This window comes from Mobula hypostoma, chromosome 1 (genome assembly GCF_963921235.1).
Source record: "Mobula hypostoma chromosome 1, sMobHyp1.1, whole genome shotgun sequence".
NCBI classification, from domain to species: Eukaryota; Metazoa; Chordata; class Chondrichthyes; order Myliobatiformes; family Myliobatidae; genus Mobula; species Mobula hypostoma.
The window spans coordinates 181,449,825-181,466,056 of record NC_086097.1 but is presented as its reverse complement, the minus strand read 5'-3'; the positions used below and the strand labels follow the sequence as shown (position 1 = coordinate 181,466,056).

Genomic DNA, 16,232 nt, shown 5'->3' with positions numbered 1-16,232 from the left:
CACCACTGATGTCAGGCTCACCAGCCTATAACTTCCTGGCTTATTCTTAGAGCCTTTCTCAAACAGAAAAAACATTGGCTATCCTCCAGTCCTCTGGTCCCTCACCTGTCACTAAGGATAATTTAAATATCTCTGCCCATGGTCCCTGCAATTCCTGCACTTACCTCCCATGTAGTCCAAGGACTCCATAGGCTCGGGGGATTTGTCCACCCTGATTTGCCTCAAGACAGCAAACACCTCCTCCTCTGTAATCAGTCTAGGGTCCATGACCTCGCTGCTGTTTTGCCTCACTTTTATAGACTGTGTCCACCTCCCGAGTAAATACAGATGCAAAAAGATCTCCCAAAACTCTTTTGACTCCACACGTAGATTACCATTCTGATCTATCAGAAGACCAATTCTGTCCCTTGCAATCCTTGCAATAGATCTTACTGGCTAAGGATGGATTTCCTACCACTGTGAATGAATTAGTGATACAAATCAGCTTTTTAGCTTTTAATCCACAATTGCTCTGGTTTCTCTGGGTTCAAATCTCAGAATGATTAGGACTAGGCAAGTTAGGTAAGAGGTAACAGTACTTTAGGGAAGCTGTACTGTTTTATAAGAAGAAGGGGATATCATTTTGAGTTACATTGGTTGGGATATATGGTAAACACTTTAACTAGTAACAAAAAGCTCCAATCTCCAGTGCAGTCTGGATCTGCACCTGTGAAATCCTGAATGACCAGCTCAATTGAAACACTACATAAACCCACAGACTCACACTCAAAATCTGCTTCATCAAAGGTGCGCCGCACTTCATCCACGTTCCGACTTGATGCATCATGAAGGAGGTCATCAAATCTCTCAACGCCCCAGGTTTTGTTCAGATCATCCTCCTCATCATCCTCAATCCTAAGGGGTGTTGCAGCAAGTGCATCCTGTTCGGTCTGCAGAGGAACAAGTCAAGTCAAATTTATTTATAAAGCACATTTAAAAACAACCCATGTTGACCAAAGTGCTGTACAGACCATAACAGGTAGCTAAAATCACAAATACAAGAAACACAGATATAAACAACAAGGCACACAGCTTATAGGCACAAAATAAACAACACGAGCCGAGCCACAAGCCAAAAATCAGCCACATCAGAAAGATTCAAACACCAGTGAATAAAGGTAAATTTTGAGCCTGGATTTTAAAAGAGTCAATGGAAGGGGCAAATCTGATGGGGGGGGGGAAATGCTGTCCCACAGTCTAGGGCAGTGGTCCCAACCTCCGGGCCGTGAAGAATGCAGCGGTGCAGCGGTAGCCAGAACGCACCCAGCACATCTTTAAGGAAAAAGCCAAAATAAACAAGCTAATTAATTAGATGCCGCCTGGCATGTAAATGTCGGCCCAGGTCAGAGGCGACGCAATCGACAATCGCCTCTGATCTGGGCCGACATTAACGTGCTGGGCGGCACCTAATTAATTAGCTTGTTTATATCGTCTTTTTTCTTAAAGATGTGCTAGGTGCGCTCCGGCTACTGCTGCACTGCTGCATTTTTCACAGCCCGGAGGTTGGGGACCACTGGTCTAAGGGCTACAACAGCAAAGGCGCGGTCACCCCGGAACTTATATTTAGATCATGGGACAGCCAGGAGCCCCAAATCAGCCGACCTGAGGGGCCTGGAAGTAGAAAAAGGGGTTAGAAGGTCTGCGATATAGGAGGGGGCTAGTCCATTTAGGGCTTTATAAACAAACAGGAGAACCTTAAAATCAATTCTAAACCGTATTGGTAGCCTTCTGGGCACCTGTCAGGAGCCTGGCTGCGGCGTTCTGGACCAGTTGCAGGCTGGATAGGGACGACTGACTAATCCCAGTATACAGGGAGTTGGAGTAGTCCAAGTGGGAGGATATAAGGGTGTGGATGACTTTCTTGAGATCTTTGAAAGAGAGAAACGACTTGATTTTGGCAATAGTACGAAACTGGAAAAAACTGGCTTTTACTACTGCATTAACTTGCTTGTCAAACTTAAAGACAGAATCACATATCACACCAAGGTTTTTGACATGAGATTTGACAAGAGTGGACAGGTTACCAAGACTGTTGGTAATCACTTTGATGGAGTCAGGACGGCCAAATAGGACAACTTCAGACTTGCCTTCATTCAGCTATAGAAAGTTTTGTGCCATCCAACACTTTATGTCCTCAAGGCAGTTCATGAAGCTGACTAGATTCGACTGGTCATTTGGTCATTGAACACTGCTCTGATCTGCCTGTAGGAAGTACCTGGACCAAGTTTGGACCTGGCTCTTCTAAGTTATTCATGACCGTATGTGAGTATCAGGAACCTCTGCCTATGAGGTTACAAGGATCTAGCCCATAGGAATAATGCTCTCTAGTATTAGTCTTAAAGTAATATAGCATGGAAACAGGCCTTTCTCAACTGGTCCATGGCAATCACAGCATCCTCACTGCAAGTCATGGTTGCCTGCATTTGGTCTGTAACTCTCCAAGCCATAGATGCAGCATGATTTGCTGAGTTCCTCCAGCATTTTGCTTTTGCCCCTCCCTTCCATATTCAAGTTCCTCTTAAATGCTGCAGATGTCACCACCTTGACCACTTCTGGCAGCTCATTCCAGATATTCATTATCCTTCATGCAAAGAAGCCACCTCTCAAGTCTCTTTTAAATCTCTCCCCTCATTTTAATCCAACTGGACCCTGGTTACATTCATCATCTGTTTGCAGATCATCCAGGTACATAGCATAGAAAGCCATCGGCCTTCCAATTTGCACACATCCCCTTCTTTTACACCAGAGTCCTAGAAATCCACTACTGTTCACAGTGACCTTGTTTTGTTTTCGCTCCTGTTGAGTTGGGGTCAGTCAATTCCTGCTGGAGTTTACAAACCTTGCCCCAGTCAGAATCTGAGCTGGTCTGGTCCACCACAAATTGCTGTAATATATAGTATAGAAAGATTTGATTAAGTGGAGACGCAAAAGATTTTGCAGATGTTGGAAATCCTAAGCAACACACACAAAATGCTGGATGAACCCAGTTGGTCAGGCAGCAACTATGGAGGGAAATGGACAGTTGATATTTCAGGCCAAGACCCTCCATCAGGAATTGTATTTCCCTCCAAAGATGCTGCCTTACCTGTTGAGTTCCTGCAGGATTTTGTTGCTCAAGATTCTACAGAGCACGACCAAAGGAAAACGAGAGGTTCACTCATTGAGGAATTACAAGAGAGATCAATACAATTTCAAAATACAGAACAGTACAGTCCAGACCCTTCAGCCAATGATATTGAGCTGACTTTTTATCCTACTCTAAGATAAATTATCTAACCTTTCCCTCCGACATAGCACTCATTTTTCTTGCATCCATCTCCCTATCTAGGAGTCTCTTAGATGTTCCTAATGTAGCTGCCTCTACTGCCACCCCTGGCAATGCATCCCATGATCCCAGCACACTTGTGTAAAAAACAGACCTCTGATATGCCCTCTATACTTTCCTCTAATCACCTTACAATTTCAACCTGTCATAATAGCTATTTCTGCCCTGGGAAAAAGTCTCTGGCTATCCAATCCATAAGACCATAAGATATAGGAGCAGAATTAGGCGAGTTGGTCCATTGAGTCTGCTTCACCATTTCATCATGGCTGATTCAATTTTCCTCTCAGCCCCAATCTCCTGCTTTCTCTCTGTATCCCTTCATGTCCTGACCAATCAAGAATCTATCAACCTCTTCTTTAAACATACATACACACTTGGCTTCCACAGTTGCCTATAGTAAAGAATTCCAAAGATCCACCACTCTCAGGCTAAAGAAATTCTTCATCTCTGTTCCAAAAGGATGCCCCTCTATTCTGAGGCTATGTCCTCTGTTCTTACACTCTCCCACCACAAGAACACCCTCACCAATTCCACTCTATCAAGGCCTTTCACCATGTGAGAAGTTTCAATGAGGTCATCCCTCATTCTTCTGAATTCCAGCAAATACAGGCCCAGAGCCATCAGACACTCTCCATATGACAAGACATTTGATCTATGTCTCTCATCATCTTGAACTATTCTACCAAGTCACCTCTCATCTTCCTTTGCTCCAAAGAGAAAAGCCCAACCTATCCTCATAAAACATGCTCTCTAAACCAGGCAGCGTCCTGGTAAATCTCTAAAATTACCACATCGTTCTTATAATGAGGTGACCAGAACTGAACACAATTCCAAACATGGTCTAACCAGGATTTTCTCAAACTGCAACATTACCTTGCAGCTCTTGAACTCAATCCCCTGACCAAGGAAGGCCAACACACTATACGCCTTCTTAATCACTCTATCAACTCGTGCAGCAGCTTTGAGGGGTCTATGGATGTAAACCTGAAGATCCCTCTGTTCTCCCACACTGTTACAAAACCTGCTACTAACCACGTATTCCTCATTTAAGTTCAACCGTCCAAAGTTTATCACTTCACACTTTTATATACTGAACTCCATCTGCCACTTCTCAGCCCAGCTTTGCATCCCTTCCCGTTGTAACCTATGACAACATTCTGCATTATCCACAACACCACCAAATTGTGTCATCTGTAAACTTACTAACCTACCCTTCCCTTCCTCCTCCAAGTCATTTATAAAAATAGCAAAGAGCAGGGTCACAGAACAGATCAGTGACTTCAAGGCAGAATACACTCCATTTTCTATTGCCCTGTCTTCTTTGGATAAGACAATTCTGAATCCTCACAAACAAGTTTCTCTGGATGCCATGCCTCCTTACTTTCTGAATGAGCCTATCTTGGGGAAATAATGTTCCATTATTCAAGAAGGGAACCAAGGATAATCCTGGAAACTATAGAGCAATTAGTCACACGTCAGCGGTAGGGAAGTTACTGGGGAATTCTTAGGGATAGGATTTACAAGCACTTGCAAAACTATGGTTAAATTAGGGACAGCCAGTACGGCTTTGTGCAGGGCAAATCTTGTCTTACTACCTTGTTTGAATTTTTTGGTGAGGTGATGAGAGTGATTAATTAAAGTAAACCTGGGCATGTTGTCCACATGGATTTTACTAAGGCGTTTGACAACATGGGAGTCATCCAGAAGATTAAGATGCATGGAATCCATAGTGAATTAGTCACTTGGATTTAGAACTAACTTGCCCATAGAAGACAGAGGGTAGTGGTCAAAGGCACATATTCAGCTGGAGGACTGTAATTAGTGGTGTTCCACAGGGATCTGTGCTGGGACCTCTGCTGTTCGTGAAGGATATAAATAAATTGGATGAAAATGAAAATGGGTGGGTTAGTAAGTTTGTAAATGATATAAAGATTAGTGGTGTTGTGGATAGTGTAGATGACTGGCAAAGAATTCCACAGGATATAGATCATTTTCCAATATGGCGGAGAAATGGTAGATGGGAGTCTAACCCAGCCAAATGTGAAATGTTACACCTGGAAGATCAAATGTAAAGAGACACTACACTGTTATAGGCAAGACCCTTAACAGTGTTGATGAACAAAGGTATCTTGGGGTCCAAGTTCACAGCTCCACAAAAGCACCTACACAGATTGATAGGATGATTAAAACGGCATACAGCATACTTGTCTTTATTAGTTTATTAATTTCCCTATCACACACCATTTAAAAAAATTCCCCATATTTGTTATTTCAATTCATAACTTAAGTCAGAATAACTGATGCCAAGATTAAGGAAGGCATTTTTGTTAGTCCACAAATCAAACAGGTTATCAATGACAGGCAATTTAAAGAACTTGCAATGGAATTGAAGAAAATCACATGGAAGGCATTCAAGAATATTGTTGGAATTTTTCTTGGCAACTACAGAACACCAAACTACGTGCAGCTGGTTGACAACATGCTTCAAGCATGTAAGACCATGAAGTGCAAAATGTCACTAAACATTCATTTGGACTTCTTGCCTGCAAATCTTGGCGCCTTCAATGACAAGCATGGTAAAAGGTTTCACCAGGACATTGTGATCATGGAGAACTGCTATCAGGACAAATGGGATCCATCAATGCTGGCTAATTATTGCTGTACATTTAAGCAAGAAGCCACAGACAATGAATGCAAACAAAACATCATCAACGAAACCTTTTTAGTTTAGTTGAATTATTGCAAAGCATCAGCACCATTATGCAATTAAATAAAATATATTTAATAAAAGTTAATTTCTTGTTTCTCCAAATTCCTACGTGATGCAAGTAGTCTGAAATTATATTTGTGTTCAGCTTCAAGTGGTCTATCACTTTCAAATTTGTTCTCCAGTATTATGAGTGGCATAGATAGAGTAGATGGACAGTATCTTTTCCCCAAGATTGAAATGCCTAAAGCTGCAGGGCATACATTTAAGGTGAGAGGCAGTAAATTCAAAGGGGATATGAGGGGCAAGTTTTTTTTAAACATAGGGAATGGTGTGTGTCTGAAATGTGATGCCTGAGATGGTGGTAGAGGCAGAAGCATTAGGGAATTTTAAGAGACATTTAGATAGGTGCATGAATGTGAGGGAAGTGGAAGGACATGGACATTGTGCAGCAGAAGAAGTTAATTTAGTTAACAATTTGATTACTAATTGAATTGATTTGGCACAACACTGTGGGCAGAAGAGCCTGTTCTTGTACAGTACTGCTCTATGTTCTAAACACCTTACTAAAATCCACATATGTCCGATCCTCTGTTCTACCTTCAACTTGTTTTGTCACCTCCTCAAAGAATTCAATCAAGCTTAGGAGCCTTTCAGAAAGCTTTGCTATCTTTAATTGGAATATGCTTCTCCAAATGCTTTTTTATCCCGTCTCTAAGAACCCACTCCAAGTTTGCCCACCACTGACATAAGATTCACTGGTCCATAATTTCCAGGATTATCCCTACAATCTTTCTTAAACAAAGGGATAACATCTTCCACCCTCCCAATCTTCTGGTACTACTGTTGTGGCCAGTGAGGACACAAAGATTATGGTCAGAGGCGCAGCGATCTCTTCGCTCAGTTCCCTTAGTAACTCTCATACGGCTTCGGGGACTTATCTCTCCAAATATTTTACAGAAGTTGCAGCACATCATCTTTCTTAATGTCAACATGTTCCAGCATATCAGCCTGTTTTACATTGTCCTCACATTTGTCAAGGTCCCTCTCACTGGTGAATACTGAAGCAAACTATTCATTAGAGAACTCCCTTCCCCCCTCCAACTTCAGGCATATTTCCTCTTTTATTGCTGATCCTTCCTAACCTCACTCGTTACCTCAAGAACATGGCATCCATCACCAAGGACCCCCATCATCTCGGACATGCATTCTTCTCATTACTACTATTGCAAGGAGATACAGGAGTCTGAAGACTCACACTCAACATTTTGGGAACAGCTTCTTCCCCTCCGCCATCAGATAAATAGTCATAGTCATACTTTATTGATCCTGGGGGGAATTGGTTTTCGTTACAGTTGCACCATAAATAATAAGTAGTAATAGAACCATAGTTAAATAGTAATATGTAAATTATGTCAGTAAATTATGAAATAAGTCCAGTACCAGCCTATCGGCTCAGGGTGTCTGACCCTCCAAGGGAGGAGTTGTAAAGTTTAATGGCCACAGGCAGGAATGACTTCCTATGACACTCTGTGCTGCATCTCTGAGGAATGAGTTTTTGGCTGAATGTACTCCTGTGCCCAACTAGTACATTATGTAGTGGATGGGAGACATTGACCAAGATGGCATGCAACTTAGACAACATCCTCTTTTCAGACACCACCGTGAGAGTGTCCTCGGTGGTTGAGGACTCATTGCCTCAGAAAATAACGGTGGTTAATAAGCACATTAACCGGCGTTATTTTAGTTCAAGTGGAGCACATTTTATTTTAAGGAGTAAATCCTAATACAGATTATAATTCTACAAAGGTTTACAAAAACACAAGTACAATTCTGACAAAGAAAGAAGTATCACTGAGTTGCAAATGAAGAAGTGGTCCTTCACAGAAAGATGGGTCCCGAATAGGATCCTTCTCAGGTTGAGGCTGAGGAGTGGAATCTGCATTCTTCTATGTAACTCCTTCCCATCTTTACTGTGTTCTGATATTGATATTGCTTTACAACTAATCATCTGGTAATGATCTTATTTGCAAGCAATGTTTCATAACAACAGTTGAATGGAGCACTCTGATTATTCAAAGCGGACACTGTTGTTTCTGCTGATTAGGTTATACTCCTCCAAGTAAAACAAGATCTACTTAAAATAAAATAACTTTGCTTACTCTCCTTATTTAGCTAGAAGTATTTCCTTCTTGGTGAGAGCCTCTGCTGGAAACAGTGACTGAAGTAGTTACATAAACTACTCCTTGAAATCATAAGTTGATTGTAAACGACAAATACGATGTTAGCATTCATTTCGAGAGGACTAGAATATCAAAGCAAGGATGTAATGCTGAAGCTTTATAAGGCACTGGGCAGATCACATTTGGCGTACTGTGAGCCGTGTTGGGTTCCATATCCAAGAAAGGATTCTGGCAATGGAGAAGATCCAGAGGAGGTTTACGAGAATGACCACAGGAATTAAAGAGTTAATATATGAGGAGTGTTTGATAGCTCTGGGCCTGTTCTTGCTGGAGTTCAGAAGAATGAGGGTGAATCTCATTAAAACCGATCGAATATTGAAAGGTGTAGGTTGCATGGACGATGAAAGGATGTTTTCAATCGTGTAACACGCACAAAATGCTGGAGGAACTCAGCAGGCCAGGCGGCATCTATGGAAAAAAGTACAGTCGATATTTTGGGACGAAACCCTTCAGCAGTCCTGCTGAAGGGCTTTGGGTCAAAACGTTGATTGTACTCTTTTCCATTGATGCTGCCTGGCCTGCTGAGTTCCTCCAGCATTTTGTGTGTGTTGCTCGGATTTTCAACATCTGCAGATTTTCTCGTTTGCATTTCAATAGTATGGTAGTCTAGGACCAGAGGGCATTGCCTCAGAAAAGAAGGCAGGAGAATGAGGTTGAGAGGGAAAATAAATTAGCCATGACTGACTAAGAGAGTAGACTCAATGGGCTGAATGGCCCAATTTTGCTCTCTGTTTTATGATCTTATAATCTCCTTGAAGTGAGGGTACAGGTCAACACGTAGCTGATAAAATTTAAGGTGTTGACTTAAGTTTAGGACTCTGGAATGGGGACCCAACTTCACGGCTCAAGTTCACTTCACCAAAAGCCTCACTCCCCACACTTCATGGTCATCTGTTCACCCACTACAGCCAAATCTGACAGCGACACACACTGTTGCTCTGGGTTTCACGATCTGCAGACTTGGGTCTCCCCTTCCTCACCCCTCATCACCAGTTCATAGGAGGTGCCTCATGGCCTCTCCCTTACCCTCGTGCCTTCTTCATTCAGATTCAACAGAAACATAAGAGAAAGTGAGGATGAAGAAAAACTCAGACAGTGCCATGCTCCCAACACCAGCCTGGACACTGATACTGGCTGGATTACAGTGGACACAGGCAGGCACACACAGGGACATTGGTGGAATGGGTAGAAGAGGTATAGCTCACTTGGGGATGAGGCTGTACAGATGGCTACACGTGAAACCCTCCTCCATAGGCATGCCTTGTAAGTCAAACCTACCAAGAACAGCAGTGAGTAACTGCATTATCACAGTTAAAGCAACATTATGCTAGTTATCATCAGTTTAACTGGTTCCAATGGATGCTCAGACCGGAGTCTGCAGAGTCCATCTGTACGTCCAGACCCGAGTCTGCGGGGTCCGTCTGTACGTCCAGATCCGAGTCTGCAGGGCCCGTCTGTACGTCCAGACCGGAGTCTGCGGGGCCAGTCTGTACATCCAGACTGGAGTCTGAGGGGCCAGTCTGTACGTCCAGACCGGAGTCTGCGGGGGACAATCAGCTGTGCCTTTGCTCATGTCTCATCTGACACAATAAATGCAGGTAAAATAGAGAACAGGGAGGAGACTGAAGTAATAACCGTTCAGAAATACCTGAGGAAATCAGTGGACAGGAAAGACCATTCCCCCATCTGGACTTCCATCCCGAGGGTCAATTGTTGGTGGCTGATAAATAATCAGTGAGTGTCAGGGGTGGTGAAGGCAGATACAATAGAGGCTGTTGGACAGACACATAAATAAGCAGAGAGTGGAGGGGTATGGATCATGTGTGGTCAGGTGAGATTGGTTTAATTTTGCATCATGATCAACACAGACATTGTGGGTCAAAAAATTGTGGGCCTGTTCCTGAGCTCGACTGTTCTATTCTTTGTGTTCAGCTATAGCACAGGAACAGGCTCTTAGTGGACAATAAAATTATGGTTTCCATTGTCAGGAATGACCTTGTTAGACTTTTAGAAAGTTAATGAAGCTAATAGGTGCATCTGTGTTTTCAAAAAGCACTTGAGGAAGTTGCTACACAAAAATACGGGCTCAGTATGACATGAGCACGGAGATAAGACTGGTTAAAGGATAAAAAAAAAATCTGCAAAAGAAAAAGCTAGCAGATTTTCACAATGAGGCACAACAGAGGCTGGTGTACAGAGCTCTGGGTTTGCCAGCTTGAGGAATATAAAACTAACCCCAGGTCCAGCCAGCAATTAGAAAGGTGAAAGGTAGATGAACTTTCACTGGGAGGGTGTTCAGTACCAGCCACGGTGAGGTTGCACAGGGCCTTGGGGAGACCTTGTGCAGATTAGATTCAATTCCTCACCTAAACGGAAATACACTCACCAAGGGTCAGATTCACCAAGTCACCAAAATTGACTCAGGGATAAACCATTGAGAAAGCAATGAAATCTGGTTAATGTTCATTGTTCAGAAACTGAGAGGTGATCTTACTGGGGCAAAACCAGATTCTAAGAGGGAGTGGCAAGGGAATGCTTGATCAACCTGCAGGGTTTAGAATGAGTGGGATATATCTCAGAGGTCTGCGAGCAGTGAGGCAAAACGACTTTCTGCAAGGAATTGTAAGTAGAGTTCTCTGGCTCATCAGGATTCAGGGTGAGGAAGGGAATGCTTTGATGTGGGGGAGTGAGAATCAGAGGAAATGGGATGGGGTGGGAAATGGGTCTGAAGTATAGGATGTGCCATCTTCACTAGTGTGCAGGGAGAAAGTGCAAACTCCACACAGACAGCACCCAAAGTCAGGAGTGAAGTGGGGTGTCTGGTGCTCCACCCCGTGGTGGGGAAATCTCTGACTCCACTCCATGAAAGCAAGGATGTCCTGGTTCCATGGATCTTCCAACACTGAGATCAAGTTGCAGACTCAAAATGCTCACTACTTTTCTCTCCACAGAGCACCCTGCTGAGTGTTTCCAAGAGTTCCTATTTTTGTTTCAGATTTCCAGCATAGTACATAGAACAGCAGAGCACAATACAAGCCCTTTGACACATAATGTTGTGCTGACCTTTTAATCTACTCCAAGATCCATCTAACCTTTCCCTCTCAGATCACCCAACATTTTCCTTTTATCCATGTGCCTATCTAAGAGTCTCTTAAATGTCCCTCACGTACTGACATCTGGCACCACCTCGGAGTGTTCCCCACACCCACTATTCTCTGTGTAAAAGACCTGCCTCTGACATCCCCCTTGTACTTTCCTCCAATCAGTTTAAAATTATACCCCCTTGTATTAGCCATTTCCATTCTGGGAAAAAGGCACTGGCTGTCCACTCTATCAATGCTTCTTATCATCTTATATGCCCCTATCCAGTCATATCTCATCCTCCTTCACTCCAAAGAGAAAAGCCCTAGCTTGTTCAACTTATTCGCATAAGATGTGCTCTCTAATTCAGGCAGCATCCTAGTGAATCTACTCTGCACCAATCCTTCTTATAGTAAGGTGATCAGAATGGAACACAATACTCCAAGTACAGTCAAGCATGTGCTGTGATTTAGATTTTCATCAAGAGATTTAATGTTGTTGATGGATTGGTGAACCATAGAACATGGAACAGCTTGCTTCAAAGAGGTGGGAAAGCTCTTGCTGTCCCCCATGTGAGAAGCAGGAAACAGAGGGCAATGCCGAGGGAGTGCTGTGCTGTTGGAGGGGCAGTTCAGGGACCACCATCCTACTGGAGGGATAGAGCTGAGGCAATGTGTACCGATGTCCAATATCCATGGAGTGCTGCTTTGTTGGAGGGGAAGTCCCAAGGAACACCACCTTCAGAACATAGAATAGTACAGCACAGTACAGGCCCTTCAGCCCACAATGTTGTGCCGACCCTCAAACCCTGCCTCCCATATAAGCCCCCACCTTAAATTCCTCCATATACCTGTCTAGTAGTCTCTTAAACTTCACTAGTCTATCTGCCTCCACCACTGACTCAGGCAGTGCATTCCACGCACCAACCACTCTCTGAGTAAAAAACCTTCCTCTAATATCCCCCTTGAACTTCCCACCCCTTACCTTAAAGCCATGTCCTCTTGTATTGAGCAGTGGTGCCCTGGGGAAGAGGCGCTGGCTATCCACTCTATCTATTCCTCTTAATATCTTGTACACAGCTATCACGTCTCCTCTCATCCTCCTTCTCTCCAAAGAGCAAAGCCCTAGCTCCCTTAATCTCTGATGATAATGCATATTTTCTAAACCAGGCAGCATCCTGGTAAATCTCCTCTGTACCCTTTCCAATGCTTCCAATCCTTCCTATAGTGAGGTGACCAGAACTGGACACAGCACTCCAAGTGTGACCTAACCAGAGTTTTATAGAGCTGCATCATTACATCGCAACTCTTAAACTCTATCCCTCGACTTATGAAAGCTAACACCCCATAAGCTTTCTTAACTACCCTATCCACCTGTGAGGCAACTTTCAGTGATCTGTGGACATGCACCTCAAAATCTCTCTGCTCCTCCACACTACCAAGTATCCTGCCATTTACTTTGTACTCTGCCTTGGAGTTTGTCCTTCCAAAGTGTACCACCTCACACTTCTCTGGGTTGAACTCCATCTGCCACTTCTCAGCCCACTTCTGCATCCTATCAAATGTCTCTCTGCAATCTTTGACAATCCTCTACACTATCTACAACACCACCAACCTTTGTGTCGTCTGCAAACTTGCCAACCCACCCTTCTACCCCAACATCCAGGTCGTTAATAAAAATCACGAGAAGTAGAGGTCCCAGAACAGATCCTTGTGGGACACCACTAGTCACAATCCTCCAATCTGAATGTACTCCCTCCACCACCACCCTCTGCCTTCTGCAGGCAAGCCAATTCTGAATCCACCTGGCCAAACTTCCCTGGATCCCATGCCTTCTAACTTTCTGAATAAGCCTACCATGTGGAACCTTGTCAAATGCCTTACTAAAATCTATATAGATCACATCCACTGCACTACCCTCATCTATATGCCTGGTCACCTCCTCAAAGAACTCTATCAGGCTTGTTAGACACGATCTGCCCTTCACAAAGCCATGCTGACTGTCCCTGATCAGACCATGATTCTCTAAATGCCTATCAATCCTATCTCTAAGAATCTTTTCCAACAGCTTTCCCACCACAGATGTAAGACTCACTGGTCTATAATTAACCGGACTATCCCTACTACCTTTTTTGAACAAGGGGACAACATTTGCCTCCCTCCAATCCTCCGGTACCATTCCCGTGGACAACGAGGACTTAGGAGTAGTATTATGGAGGAACACTACTCTGTTGGAAGGAGAGTGTAAGAAAAGCTCCTGAGTGTTGTTGGAGAAGGTTACTGGCCACACCATCAGACTGGTATTAATGAAGGGTGTTATTGAAGTGAAATTCAGTGATAGGAAGAATACTGAGTATAGAACAGCGGTCCCCAACCACCAGGCCGCGAGCAAACGATATGATTTTGCGATAGGAGTCAGCTGCGCCTTCCTCATTCCCTGTCACGCCCACTGTTGAGCTTGAATGCACGCATCATCCATGGCAGCGTGGGAAGGAGATCAACTCCTCGAGCTTGCAAATGACGACGGGCTGAAAAGCATGTTTGACATAACATCTCTGCCAGCATTCTGGATCAAAGTCAAGGCTAAGTATCCTGAGATAGCCACGAAAGCACTGAAAATGTTGCTTCCATTTCCAACATATCTCTGCAATGAATGCAACAAAAATTAAATTGTGGAATAGACTGGACATAAGGAACCTCCTTCGAGTATCGCTGTCTCCCATCACCCCTCGATGGCATCGTCTTGTTGCAGGAAAACAAGCCCAGGGCTCCCACTGATTCAGCGATATTGGTGTGTTGCAATTATTTTATATGTTCATACGGGGAAAGTATGTGCTGTGTGTTTAATATCCAAACGTTACTTAAAATGTTATGATGCTATTGACTTATATAACATATAACAATTACAGCACGGAAACAGGCGATCTCTGCCCTTCGAGTCCATGCCGAACGCTACTCTCACCTAGTCCCACCGACCTGCACTCAGCCCATAACCCTCCATTCCTTTCCTGTCCATATACCTATCCAATTTTTCTTTAAATGATAATACCGAACCTGCCTCTACCACTTCTACTGGAAGTTCGTTCAACACTTATTTCAAGCTCCCCTGATAATTGACTTATCGTTATATTCATGCGAGGAAAATATGCGCTGTGTGTTTAATATTAAATTTGTTAGATAAACTCTTTTAGAAACGAAATTAAGTGTATTAGCCACTTATCACTTATATTGCGTTCCTGATTAACACTCCCCCCTCCAAACTGAATCGCCAAAAACGATTTGTAGAGAAAAAGCAGCACATACACGAATGCGCACTGGTGCCCGCGCAAGGCTTCATGGTCATTTTAGTCTCCCCCCCTCCCCCCCGCCCCCCCCCCCCCACCGGGTCGGCCGGTCTGCAAGAATACTGTCAACATGAAACCGGTCCGCAGTGTGAAAAAGGTTGGGGACCCCTGGTATAGAAGTTAGGATGTTCTGTTGCAGTTGTACAGGACATTGGTGAGGTTGCATTTGGAATATTGCATTCGGTTTTGCTCACCCTGCCACTGGGCTGGAAAAAGTGCAGAGACTTACAAGGATGTTGCCAGGGCTCAAGGAACTGAATTATAGAGATTGAGCAGGCTATGCCTTTATTTATTGGAATGAAGAAGAATGAATGATGATTATGAGAGGTGACCTGACAGAGGTATATGAGATGAAGAGAGGGATTGATCATGTGGATAGCCAGAGGCTTTTTCCCAGGGCTGAAATGACTGACATAAGAGGGCATGGTTTTAAGATGCTTGGAAGAAGGTACAAGGGGGATGCCAAAGATAAGTGTTGCTCTTTTTTTTATACAGAGTGGTGGGTGCATGGAATGCACTGCCAATGATGGTGGTAGAAGTGGATACAATAGGGTATTTTAAGAGACTCAGATAGGTACATGGAGCTTAGAAAAAATGGATGGATATGCAGTAGGGAAATTCTAGGCAGTTTCTAGAGTAGGTTACATGATTGGCACAATATTGTGGGCCGAAGGGTCTGTAATGTGCTGTAAATTTCGATATTCTACGTTCTAATGAACGATGATCTAGGAGGTGTATAAAATCAAGAGGGACATGGATGGGGTGAACGTCTTTTTCTTGGTGTTGGAGAATCAAGAACAGTGCACTGGTTTAAGGAGAGAGTAGAGAGATTTAATAGGAACCAGGGGGAGCAACCTTTTCACTCAGAGGGTGGTTAGTACAAGAAACGAGTCAGTCATAGTGCACTATAGCACAGAATCAGGCCCTTCAGTGTATCTGGTCCATGCCAAACTGACTCTGCCCAGCCCCATTGACCGACACCTGGACCACAGCTCTCCATACCACTTCCATCCATGTACTTATCTAAACTTCTCTTAAATGTGACCATCAAACCTGCATCCCCCACTTCCACTGGCAACTCATTCCACATTCTCACCCCGCCTCCCCCCCACCCCCGAGTAAAGAAGTTTCCCCTCAGGTTCCTTAAATATTTCAGCTTTCATCCTTAACCCATGACGTCTACTTCTAGTCTCATCCAACCTCAATGGAATAAAAAACTGCTTGCATTTACCCTATCTATATATATTCCTTACAATTTTGTATACTTCTACTAAATTTTCTCTCATATGCTGCCAAACGAAGTGGTTGAGGCAGGTATATTAACAATATTTAAAAGGAATTTGGGCAAATACATGGATAGGAACAGTTTGGAGGGATATGAGCTTGGACCAGTTGATCTGAAGGGTCTGTTTCTGTGTGGTATGACTCCCTAACATTAAAGTAATTGAGTTGCATCAGTGAAGTGAGCAGATAGTAAGCAGTCTGCTGGACTGA

At 43.6% G+C, this 16,232-nt stretch overlaps 1 protein-coding gene across 5 annotated transcripts in view; it reads right to left on the bottom strand.

Moving 5' to 3' along the window:
* Nucleotides 1–16,232, bottom strand: part of LOC134353133 (anion exchange protein 2-like) — a 265,524-nt gene that overhangs the window by 73,302 nt on the left and 175,990 nt on the right. For all 5 annotated transcript variants that reach the window (XM_063061096.1, XM_063061077.1, XM_063061103.1 and 2 more), the window contains one exon: nt 764–929. In XM_063061096.1, the coding sequence (XP_062917166.1) occupies nt 764–929 (166 nt within the window). The remainder of the gene's footprint in view (nt 1–763; nt 930–16,232) is intronic.